The sequence below is a fragment of the Salmo salar genome, chromosome 03, assembly GCF_965601325.2.
Source record: "Salmo salar chromosome 03, fSalSal1, whole genome shotgun sequence".
Taxonomy (NCBI): domain Eukaryota; kingdom Metazoa; phylum Chordata; class Actinopteri; order Salmoniformes; family Salmonidae; genus Salmo; species Salmo salar.
This window is the reverse complement of record NC_138293.1, coordinates 60,233,297-60,246,102: the sequence shown is the minus strand read 5'-3', so window position 1 is coordinate 60,246,102 and position 12,806 is coordinate 60,233,297. Positions and strand designations below refer to the sequence as shown.

The following is a 12,806-nucleotide window of genomic DNA, read 5'->3' as shown; positions in this document are numbered from 1 at the left end:
GCATTTTGTAACGATTAAGTCAGTATGATGACACCTGTGAACAAAATTATAAATCCCCTGAAATCGGATTAAATGAATATGAAGTATTATCCAGAGACATATTGATAGTGATATTCACGTTCACTCATACCTAATTCCCATTATGGTCCAGTGCGTTCAAATTAATTTTATCTCCTACATTTATCAAATCAGGCAAAGACACCATCCAAAAGAAACAAAGTCATGTTCATGGGCATAAAGCATTTTTTTTAATTCCAACATCTTGTTTGAAACACAAACCATAAGTGCTGCTGAAGCGCTTTCAACACATCTCACTCTCCTAATGACAAATGTTTTTTTCCTTTTATCTCCAACAGGTCTCCTTTCTATAGGATGCAACAGCAATCACATACAGATGGGAGACAGAGTCATTCTGCTCTGTTCAAATATGAGGCATGTCGATGTGAATGACAACGTCAACAGTTTGTAGAACTTTAGCTTGTTTTCTTGGGAATTTTTGGGGTGAAGTTGCACAGAGGAAAACTGTCCTCAAATTATCCCAGCGGGAATCTAGAGGAGACAAAGATCTCTGCTCTTCCTGGACAGTTCACACCACCCTCAGTCTTCTTCCAAACCAGTCCTACTATGAACAAACAATAGGATCCGCTCTGCAGTCCAGCAACCATGACCAAACTGTGGCACAGTGCATCTTTTGATTTTAGGGGATTGTGGCATGCAATTCCCCCACCCCGTCTGTAGTACTCTCCCAAATAACAAGGCAGACGTTCACACAAAGGGGTGCTGCCTGGCACCAATCCAGCCGGTGTCTCCTCTCTTGGACTCAGCTGGAAAGGACAGATTTATTTTCGGCAGGTCCGGTGGGGGGTCTGCTTTTTGGGCACCTCTACTCGACAGCGGCTCCGCTCGTCCAGCCAGGGCAGGTCAAAGCTCCTTCAAGGGTGAATAGAGAAACACAGGGGTTTAGGTTAGGAAGCAAGCGCTCCAATTGTATTCAAGTGATGTTTGGCTTGGTGTTATTTAAGAACCAGTGTGTATGTCTCAACTCACCGTCTCGACAGCTTTGGCAGAGGTCGGCCAAACACCACCACTGGAAGGTGGGGGGTGATCATGAGGGACTCCACTGAGGAGAGAGAGAAAGAACACCTTCATAAGTGATGAGTCCAAGACCCTGCTCAGTATTTCAACTGACTACATTTCATCTCAACAGACATTACTAATGGGATAGTTGCTTTTTGGCCAGATCTAAAAAATACAATTTTATTGGTCACATACACATATTTCGCAGATGTTATTGCGGGTGTAGCGAAATGCTTGTGTTCCTAGCTCCAACAGTGCAGTAGTATCTTAACAATTCAGTGTATAGGTGGGCTTACCATCCTCGGCTTCTGGGTAGAAGGAGAACACTTCTGGTTCACTCTCTTGGATACCCTTCCTCTTGTTCATGCGCTGCTGCAGTCGCTGGAACATCCGCTGCTCACGGATCCGCTGGATGTCCCATCTACGGGAGGTGAATGAAGGAGAGTGAAGAATACAGTGACGGAAGGTCAAAATAAGGGACACAAAAATAAGGAGAAAGGCAGAAGTATGCCAGAGAAACATACTGACTCGTAGCAAGAGTTGGTCAGACGTAAACAGAGCATAGTGAAAACTCCAGCCCTCCCTTACCTCTTCCTTCTCTTCTCATCCAGTTCATGCTTCGAGTGGCGCTTCAGGAAGACATTGTCATCCAGATTCTGTAAGAGAAAACAGTTGGACTTTAGACCTCCTGACCAGGGGTCCAATCTGGACTTCCACCAGCCTAGGGCTTCAAACAGTGCAAGACAAGTACCCACCTCAGGGATATCAGATGCCTCCTCCTCTCCCAGGGGCTCCATAAGGTTTTCCTTCCATGAGGGAACTGTGTACAAGATGGAGAAGGTCATTCCACCACACATGCAATTTTACAAATCCTGTTTAACACACATTTTACAAAAGATAAAGCAACAAAAAGCAATCATGTGGCCCATTACAAAATACTTAGGCCCAAGTCTCAGCCTTTATGTGCTGTTAATACTTATTTTGCCCTTTTCCTTATTTTTTGGGATCCAATACAACCATTTCATGACAGTTTGTAACACTCACTGGCCACAGGCTCCTCCTTCTTGGGTGAGGGCTCCCGCGAAGTTGGTGACAGGGGAGGCACATGCCAGCGACACAGGTACATGTCTGTGGTGGACAGGTAGTCCAGTTCCTCAGTGGCGGCCGAGCTGGTCCCAGGAGACCCATCTGAAAACTCTTCCCCGTCCAGAGACTCCTCTTTGGGGAGAAGCGCCTCGTGTGGAGACTGGGAGGCCTTGGCTTGGGCACGTCGTTTGGCTGCCCTGGGGTCCTGGAAGAGGAAACGCCTATTGGCAAGAACAAAAACAACCTTTAGAGGAATTGCGTGAGGGACAATAAGGGGCTTTGCATGCATCTACAGTACATAGATATATTCATCCATGTATGGATCTAGGACAGGCCTGGGCCCGCGACCTGATTCAACACGGCCCGCGGAATCATGCTCAGATCAAAGAATTTGCGATAGTAAAGTTTTGAAAAACGTATTTGTTATTCAAACTAAAAGCCCAATGAATACTTGCCTTTGTGTAATGATTTAACTCCCACCACTTGTGGGCCATTTATTTTGAAGGCACGTATAAATAACTGCACGAGGACATACATTGACTGACAGGCTGACACACACGCCACAGTCACAAATAAGTAGCTAGCTAGAAATTGCGCAAAAATTAGTTTCAAAGATTTAAAAGAAAAGTAGACAATGAATGTAGGATGTTCCAGCAAGAGTGGACATCAAAACACAGTCATGGCCAAAAGTTGAGAGAATGACACAAATAATAATTTTCAAAGTCTGCTGCCTCAGTTTGTATGATGGCAATTTGCATATACTCCAGAATGTTATGAAGAGTGATCAGATGAATTGCAAAGTCCCTCTTTGCCATGCAAATGAACTGAATCCCCCCCAAAAAAACATTTCCACTGCATTTCAGCCCTGCCACAAAAGGACCAGCTGACATGTCAGTGATTCTCTCCTTAACACAGGTGTGAGTGTTGACGAGGACAAGGCTGGAGATCACTCTGTCATGCTGATTGAGTTTGAATAACAGACTGGAAGCTTCAAAAGGAGGGTGGTGCTTGGAATCATTGTTCTTCCTCTATCAACCATGGTTTGCAGCAAGGAAAAATGTGCCGTCATCATTGCTTTGCACAAAAAGGGCTTCACAGGCAAGGATATTGCTGCCAGTAAGATTGCACCTAAATCAACCATTTATCGGATCAAGAACTTCAAGGAGAGCGGTTCAATTGTTGTGAAGGAGGCTTCAGGGCGCCCAAGAAAGTCCAGCAAGCGCCAGGACCGTCTCCTAAAGTTGATTCAGCTGCAGGATTGGGGTACCACCAGTACAGAGCTTGCTCAGGAATGGCAGCAGGCAGGTGTGAGTGCATCTGCACGCACGGTGAGGCAAAGACTTTGAGGATGGCCTGGTGTCAAGAAGGGCAGCAAAGAAGCCACTTCTCTCCAGGAAAAACATCAGGGACAGACTGATAGTCTGCAAAAGGCACAGAGATTGGACTGCTGAGGACTGGGGTAAAGTCATTTTCTCTGATGAATCCCCTTTCCGATTGTTTGGGGCACACGGAAAAAAGCTTGACCAGAGAAGACAAGGTGAGCGCTACCATCAGTCTTGTGTCACGCCAACAGTAAAGCATCCGGAGACCATTCGTGTGTGGGGTTGTTTCTCAGCTAAGGGAGTGGGCTCACTCACAAAGAACACAGCCATGAATAAAGAATGGTACCAACACATCCTCCGAGAGCATCTTCTACCAACCATCCAGGAACAGTTTCTTGACAAACAATGCCTTTTCCAGCATGTTGGAGCACCTTGCCATAAGGCAAAAGTGATAACTAAGTGGCTCGGGGAACAAAACATCGATATTTTGGGTCCATGGCCAGGAAACTCCCCAGACCTTAATCCCATTGAGAATTTGTGGTCAATCCTCAAGAGACAGGTGGACAAACAAAAACCCACAAATTCTGACAAACTCCAAGCATTGATTACGCAAGAATTGGCTGCCATCAGCCAGGATGTGGCCCAGAAGATAATTGACAGCATGCTAGGGCAGATTGCAGAGGTCTTGAAAAAGAAGGGTCAACACTGCAAATATTGACTCTTTGCATCAACTTCATGTAATTGTCAATAAAAGCCTTTGACACTTATGAAATGCTTGTAATTATACTTCAGTATTCCATAGTAACTGACAAAAATATCTAAAGACACTGAAGCAGCAAACTTTGAAAATTAATATTTGTGTCATTCTCAAAACTTTTGCCACGACTGTACTTCTTGATTGAGGTAAAGGGAAAGCTGTGTGCTTAGTGTGCAAAGAGAGCGTCGCTGTCTTGAAAGACTACAACTTGTCCCGACACTTCCAGACGAAGCATGCAGAGAAATATAGGAATATGTCTTCTGAGCAGAGGGCAGGTGCATCGAAAGAGTTGCTTTCTCAGTTGCAAAAGCAGCAAGGACTTTTCACAAAACTTCATTCAGCAAACAATGGAATTGCGAGAGCTAGCTATGTACTATCCCACAAAATTGCTAAACATAGCAAGCCATTCACTGAGGGCGAATTCATTAAAGAATGTTTAATTGACTCTGCAGCAATACTTTGCCCCGACAAGAAAGAGCCGTTTGAAAATGTTTCCCTGTCAAGACGAACAGTGACAAGGCGTGTTGAGGACATCGCAGAGAATATGGAACAACAGTTGAAAGACAAGGATTTCACCCATTTCTCCTTGGCCCTGGATGAGAGCAGTGATTCACGTGACACAGCGCAGTTGTTGATATTCTTACGAGGCATAACCCCAGACTTTGAAATTACAGAGGAGCTTCAGTGCAGTCAATGAAGAGCACAACCACAAGGAAAGATTTATTGGAGGAGGTTAATAAGTGTGTGGCAAAGCTGGGAATGAGTTTTGAAAAGTTATCCAGTGTCACCACTGATGCTTGCCCAAACTTGACAGGAACAAATGTTGGCCTATTCAAAAGGATACAAGATCAAGTAGCTGAGTTGAACCCAGATCAGAAAATGATTTTCCTGCATTGCATTATCCATCAGGAGGTGCTCTGTAAACGTGTTCTGAAAATGAGCCATGTTGTGGATACAGTCATTAAAGTGGTAAACTTCTTAAGCGCAAAATCTTTAAACCACAGGCAGTTTGTCGCACTGTTGGAAGACAGAGTCAGGTCATGCAGATCTCCCCTACCACACAAACGTGAGATGGCCGAGTTTGTGGAAGGAGCTTGTAATATGATTCTGGCCCGCAATGGCAAAAATATATTCTAATGTGGCCCTCCATGGAAAATAATTACCCAGGCCTGATCTAGGAAGTACGTAATATCATGAAGTAAAAAAAAAAAAAAAAGTTAAACAAATTGAATGTGGAGCCCTACCGTTTGTGGCCCTTGCCTCCTCTGCCAAAATTCAACGTTCGGGGTGTATGGCTGCTGCGGCACTCAGACAGACCCTGACCCTCTGGTGTCCCTGGCATTGCCGCCTGGTCTTCCTGCCGGCTAGGGATGTGGTTGGGACGCTGGTCACACCCATCCTTCTTACCTAGCTGCAGACGTCGCTCCATGCGCTCGATCCGCGCCATGAGCTGCAGTAGTGAAAAAACACGTCACGTCAGTGGGGCTCAAGTGAGGTTTATACCCCCTTATGATTTGGCATTTAAATAGTTTGTCTAAGGGTAGCCTATTCTCTTCAACACTTGTGAGATTTACAGTCCACAAGAGTACAACGAAAATATTATATGTGTTTGAGGCCGATTTAGTTGACTTCAATAACCTTACACTTCATAGAAACAATGATGTAATAATAGTGCTGCACTGCTATTACATCACAATACCACTGGTGGCATTGTGGAGCTGGCCTAGGCTGCTGGTTATTCTGGAAAATTAAAATTTTCACAAAATATGCTGACCAGGATTGACAATTGAAATGTTATACATTCGAGTTTGCTAGCATACCATTTCCTTCTCAGCTTTGAGGTCATCTATCTCCTTGCTCTTGGACTGGAGCTGCTGTTGCTGTTGTTCAATGAGTTCCAGTTGGAGGAGGAGGATCTGGCGTATGCAGCTGGTCTGTGTAGGGGAGTGACCAGGTCCTTTCCTAATATTCCCTCTTTTGCCATCTGGGCTGTGTTCTGATGACTGTGCCCCCATGATTGATGCAGTAGCAGCCCCTCTGACCTCCCTGCCACACACTGCATCGTCCCGGGGCTGTTTGATAGTGTTGAGCACCGCAAGGTCTGTCTTGCCCATATTGCTGTTTGTCTGTCCTAGTAGTGCCTTGCTCTTGACTGGTGTGGTGCCGTCGCCCCCCATTGGTTTGCCCTGGGGAGTTTGGGCTCCAAAGATCACCCAGTTCTCCTCTTGCCCAGACCCAAGCCCAGGGTTCTGTCCAGATCCAGGCCTGCAGGTAATCAGTCCCTGTCCTGGCACCACCTTGGCTTTCCCCTGGAGCTGCTGGCCACTGCTGTTGTGGATACTGCCGAGCACGTTTGGGACTCCGATGACGTATTCACTTGGCTCCCTCCTAAGGCCAATAAAGGAATCTGGTGTTCCTCCTGCTGGAGCTTTGACCAAATCAATCTTCACTACTGTGTCTAGCTTATATCCTCCACTTGTAAACACAGTGGATGTCATTGTCGTGGAAACCCCACCGCCAGAACCCTTGCCAACCAACGCCCACCAATGTCCTCCTGACAGGGGCGTTGGTGGCACAAAAAGCTTGATCTCACACCGTGGATGCCGTTTCTCCTCAGCAGTGGGCTGTCTAGATGTCCATGCAAGCCTGAAACACAAGGGAGGGATGTCAGATGGGCACACAGTTAACCTTGTGTCTATGTTGAATTATCAGGCATAAACTAACTAAAATCAAATGTTGAAACAGACAGGAAATCAGCCACAATGGCCTCTCTTACAGCAGATATAGCCCAACTAAGAAAGCCACTTTGCTGATAACGTTAGTAGCTACCAGAGATTGAGAACGCTAACTACAATTTCCCTCCTCACGCATTTCTATACCCCCATGAATAATCTGTATGATATTGACACATGAACCAACAAACTGACACAATAACAACAATCGAGCAACCCGGAGATAAGCTGACTTGCATCTCAACAATACAGGCATGCCTAGCAGACGAGGTAGTTAGCTAGCTTATACAATCATTAAAGAGTTGAGTTTCGTCAGCTACCCAATGATGTGTATAATTGACCTAGCCGGTGTTTGAATAAAACATTATGCAGGGACTGGCAATTGCTTGGTTACAAGGGAAACAGTAATAGAATAACAAACGTTACAGCTGAGCTGCAGTCGCTTAGTTGGCTAGCTAACTGGTTAGCCAAGTCCTCCATTTTAGGTCCGCAGCAAAGAGCAAAACAATGACAGCCACTTTGCCTTCAACCAACCCGGTCTCATTTGACGCCATTTTAACTTAAAACGCTTTACAAAGTTACGTTTTTCTCTTGAACGTTATAACACATTGTGCTTTACACTTATGACTAAAGGCCACCTACCTATTTGATATTATATGTACTCATTCGAACTCACCTATCGCCTTGATGCCCCCCTTCTCAGGTCGTTTTAAAATAATGATACTGCGCATGCGTTCCTTGTATGCTCGCCTCTGATTGGTCAATTAGCGAGCGGTTCCACTGAGCTCAAGAGATTTCCCAAGAATAAAAATGCCAAGACAAATGCATATTCCTACCTAATTTTTATGATTGTTACAATTTGTTGTAGTTCATATATCTTGTACAATCATGCAACCATGATGAAATTGTTATGGTCGAGAGAGTTCTTGTCATATTTTCTCTATTCACACTGGGATTAGGTGCAACCAATTGGCAACTGGCTCAGTCACCACCAATTATACATTTTTTTAAATACTGTGGAACAGGTACAGCTATGGCATTTCATCTGCTTGCTTGATATTAGTTTGGGCTCTTCTCTATTTGGGGAGAGGACAATTCTGGGCTCCCTAATTCACTATCTTGTAAGGGAGTTATGTTTATTGGAGATTAGTTGAAGATAAACCATTACATGTTACCACTTTTCTTATAAATTAGTTAATATCTCAATATATTCTACAGAAGAGACCACAGGCTGTTACATTGGTGTTAGTCTCTGTGGATCAATGCTGCTCTTTTACCACAAGAGGGCATACTGAAATGGGTGTCAGTCCCACCCATCATTGTAAAGTAGCATTCAGGTGCAACACCTGTTTTTAGTAATCTGTTTTTCATAAGCATGCATGGATAGGCCAACTTCAACAGCCAAAAAGTAATAGCCTACTACAATATTTTAACAATAACCTATTAATACAAAGAAACATTCAAAAAGAAAAATATATGCCTCGTGCTAGGTCGTTTTTCCCGAATACACTATAGCCTAGGCCTATAATATGGAGAAATACAAATCCAAGATTATGTGGCGCTTCTTCCCTCACATGTCTCTCTACCTCTCCTCTGAGAAGTGTTTACATTGATGTAGCCTATGACTGGGTGATGCTACAATCTAAAGTGGTATTTTCTCCACGAAAATAGCAGATGATCGGCTCCCACTCAAGTATGCCTCTGGTCGTAACAGCGCCCCTGTCACGTGGACAAGCCCGGTGACCATGAATATCCGCTGCAGTGTTTATGAGTGTCGACACTCCTCTCACGCTCTCGGGCTGGCAGAGCCGTCCACTGTGCCATATCGCTCACATGAAGCACCTGGACAGCGCGACAAAATATGCACCTAAGGATTATATATATGTTTTACATAATGCTATATGCTATAATAAAACCGCGGGGTAGTTAAATAGTCTTTACGTCATTTTATTTTTGGAATTCTTCTCAAGAATAGTAATGAGGTTCTAATGTTTTCTTCTGCATGTCATATGGATGCTGATCCAATTGAGGATAGTGTGAGAGGTTTCCTCTATTTATTTTATTTAACTAGGCACGTCAGTTCAGAAAGAAATCTTATTTACGATGACGGCCTACCAAAAGGCCTCCTGCGGGGACGGGGGCTGGGATTAAAAGTAAATATATATAAAAATAGGACAAAACACACATCAAGACAAGAGAGACAACACAACACTACATAAAGACAGACCTAAGACAACAACATAGCAAGGCAGCAACACATGACAACACAGCATGGTAAAAACACAACATGACAACAACATGGTAGCATCACAACATGGCACAAACATTATTGGGCACAGACAACAGCACAAAGGGCAAGAAGGTAGAGACAACAATACATCACGCAAAGCAGCCACAACTGTCGGTAAGATTGTCCATGATTGAGTCTTTGAATGAAGAGATTGAGATAAAACTGTCCAGTTTGAGTCTTTGTTGCAGTTCGTTCCAGTCGCTAGCTGCAGAGAACTGAAAAGACTAGCGACCCAGGGATGTGTTTGCTTTGTTATGGACTGTGTATTATGGCATAGTTTACAATGTTGTTATTTTATTGGAATAAATGTATTATATTTTCTACCTAAGGTTATTGTGAATTTTAAAATAAACTTGATGTCCAAACACTCTAGGCCTATACAACATGTCCCTATTATTTTTTGAGAAAAATAAGGACACATTGGATACGATCATAAACCACTACTAGCTGGACTAATTACTTAGTATTTTGAGAATGAAACATGCTTGATTATAAACTGGGTGGTTCGAGCCCTGAATGCTGATTGGCTGACAGCCGTTGTATATCAGACCGTATACCAGGGGTATGACAAAACATGTCTTTTTACAGCTCTAATTATGTTGGCAACCAGTTTAAATTAGCAATAAGGAAACTGTCCACTCCACCAGTGTGTAAGAACAGCCCATAGCCGTGGTATATTGGCCATATACCACAACCATTCGTGCCTTATTGCTTAATTATATACCAGAGAAGAGAGGTAGAACATTTGCACCATTTGACTGTACTGTTGCCCAATGTCTGCAGAATGGTTGAGCCCACCCATTTACTGTCGGGCGAGTCACGCGAACAGTAGGTTGGGAGGCGGCAAGCCTCGCTATGTGACCTACTTTTACTTCAGTTACGTCTTCACTGAGACGCTCCAGATACTCAACTAGTCTAAAGAAGGCCAGTTGTATTGCTTCTTTATTGAGAACAACAGTTTTCAGCTGTGCTAACATAATTGCAAAAGGGTTTTCTACTGATCAATTAGCCTTTTAAAATGATAAACTTGGATTAGCTAAAATAACATGCCATTGGAACACAGGAGTGATGGTTGCTGATAATGGGCCTCTGTACGCCTATGTTGATATTCCATTAAAAATCTGCCGTTTCCAGCTGCAAAGGTCATTTACAACATTAACCATGTCTACACTGTATTTCTGATCAATTTGATGTTATTTTAATGGACAGAAAATGTGCTTTTCTTTCAAAAACAAGGACATTTCTAAGTGACCCCAAACTTTTGAACGGTAGTATATATATATATATATATATATATATATATATATATATAGTCAACTACAGTTGGCCAACAAGACTATCATTTTCCCCATAGCCTATGTAAAATTAGAAAAAGCCTAATCTAGTTTTCAGTTGCCTAAACGTTCCATCATCTAAACCACCACTTGTATATTGTTAAACTCGAATCTTTTAAAAGTCTCAGTGAAGACGTAACTGAAGTAAAAGTAGGTCACATAGCGATGCTTGCCGCCTCCCAACCTACTGTTCGCGTGACTCACCGACAGTAAATGGGTGGGCTCAACCATTCTGCAGACATTGGGCAACAGTACAGTCAAATGGTGCAAATGTTCTACCTCTCTTCTCTGGTATATAATTAAGCAATAAGGCATGAGGGGTTGTGGTATATGGCCAATATACCACGGCTATGGGCTGTTCTTACACACTGGTGGAGTGCCTGGACACAGCCCTTAGCCGTGGTATATTGGCCATAAACCACAAACCCCAGAGGTTCCTTATTGTTATTTAAACTGGTTACCAACATAATTACAGCTGTAAAAAGACATTTTTTGTCATACTTCTGGTATATGGTCTGATATACAACGGCTGTCAGCCAATCAGCATTCAGGGCTCGAACCACCCAGTTTATAATCAAGCATGTTTCATTCTCAAAATACTAAGTAATTAGTCCAGCTAGTAGTGGTTTATGATCGTATCCAATGTGTCCTTATTTTTCTCAAAAAATAATAGGGACATGTTGTATAGGCCTAGAGTGTTTGGACATCAAGTTTATTTTAAAATTCACAATAACCTTAGGTAGAAAATATAATACATTTATTCCAATAAAATAACAACATTGTAAGCTATGCCATAATACACAGTCCATAACAAAGCAAACACATCCCTGGGTCGCTAGTCTTTTCAGTTCTCTGCAGCTAGCTACTGGAACGAACTGCAACAAAGACTCAAACTGGACAGTTTTATCTCAATCTCTTCATTCAAAGACTCAATCACGGACAATCTTACCGACAGTTGTGGCTGCTTTGCGTGATGTATTGTTGTCTTTACCTTCTTGCCCTTTGTGCTGTTGTCTGTGCCCAATAATGTTTGTGCCATGTTTTGTGCTGCTACCATGTTGTGATGCTACCATGTTGTTGTCATGTTGTGTTTTTACCATGCTGTGTTGTCATGTGTTGCTCCCATGCTATGTTGTTGTCTTAGGTCTGTCTTTATGTAGTGTTGTGTTGTCTCTCTTGTCGTGATGTGTGTTTTGTCCTATTTTTATATATATTTACTTTTAATCCCAGCCCCCGTCCCCGCAGGAGGCCTTTTGGTAGGCCGTCATCGTAAATAAGATTTCTTTCTTAACTGACGTGCCTAGTTAAATAAAATAAATAGTGGAAACCTCTCACACTATCCTCAATTGGATCAGCATCCATATGACATGCAGAAGAAAACATTAAAACCTCATTACGATTCTTGACAAGAATATCTAATGACCAATTAGCCTTTTAAAATGATAAACTTGAATTAGCTAACACAACATGCCATTGGAACACAGGAGTGATGGTTGCTGATAATGGGCCTCTGTATGCCTATGCAGATATTCTATAAAATTCAGCCGTTTCCAGCTACAATAATCATTTCCAACATTAACAATGCCTACACTGTATTTCTTATCAATTTGATGTTATTTTAATGGACAAAAAAGTTGCTTTTCTTTCAAAACAAGGACATTTCTAAGTGACCCTAAACTTTTGAACGGTAGTGTATATATATATATATATATATATATATATATATATATATATATGTATATATATGTAGTACCAGTCAAAAGTTTGGACACGCCTACTCATTCAAGGGTTTTCTTTATTTTTACTATTTTCTACATTGTAAAATAATAGTGAAGACATCAGAATGATGAAATAATACATATGGAATCATGTAGTAACCAAAAAAGTGTTAAACAAATATATTTTATATTTGAGATTCTTCAAAGTAGCCACCATTTTCCTTGATGACAGCTTTGCACACTCTTGGCATTCTCTCAACCAGCTTCATGAGAAATGTTTTTCCAAAAGTCTTGAAGGAGTTCCCACAAATGCTGAGCACTTCTTGGCTGCTTTTCCTTCACTCTGCGGTCCAACTCATCCCAAACCATCTCAATTGGGTTGGGGTCGGGTGATTGTGGAGGCCAGGTCATCTGATGCAGCACTCCATCACTCTACTTCTTGGTCAAATAGCCCTTACACAGCCTTGAGGTGTGCTGGGTCATTGTCCTG

At 42.7% G+C, this 12,806-nt stretch overlaps 1 protein-coding gene across 2 annotated transcripts; it reads right to left on the bottom strand.

Annotated features, from left to right (window-relative positions):
* Positions 1-225: 225 nt before the first annotated feature.
* LOC106600824 (male-specific lethal 1-like 1) lies at positions 226-7,738 on the bottom strand. Of its 2 annotated transcripts, none has more exons than XM_014192525.3 (9): positions 7,651-7,738; positions 6,063-6,888; positions 5,487-5,692; positions 2,122-2,384; positions 1,833-1,897; positions 1,666-1,733; positions 1,374-1,498; positions 1,048-1,120; positions 226-930 (listed from the first exon to the last, which is right to left on the bottom strand). In XM_014192525.3, exons 2-9 carry the CDS (start codon positions 6,738-6,740, stop codon positions 840-842), a joined length of 1,569 nt encoding a protein of 522 aa, XP_014048000.1. In that variant the 5' UTR covers positions 6,741-6,888; positions 7,651-7,738; the 3' UTR covers positions 226-839. The 2 variants fall into 2 exon arrangements, with proteins under 2 accessions (XP_014048000.1, XP_014048001.1); XM_014192526.3 differs by having other exon boundaries at positions 7,617-7,676.
* Positions 7,739-12,806: the final 5,068 nt, after the last annotated feature.

Bases quoted from the DNA above. Each gene is read 5' to 3' on its own strand.
- LOC106600824 (XM_014192525.3), bottom strand. From the start codon at position 6,740: ATGACATCCACTGTGTTTACAAGTGGAGGATATAAGCTAGACACAGTA. The intron at 1,499-1,665 runs GTAAGGGAGGGC...CACCTCCCGTAG, and splicing joins GATGAGAAGAGAAGGAAGAG to ATGGGACATCCAGCGGATCC. The intron at 1,121-1,373 runs GTAAGCCCACCT...CTCTCTCCTCAG, and splicing joins CTACCCAGAAGCCGAGGATG to TGGAGTCCCTCATGATCACC.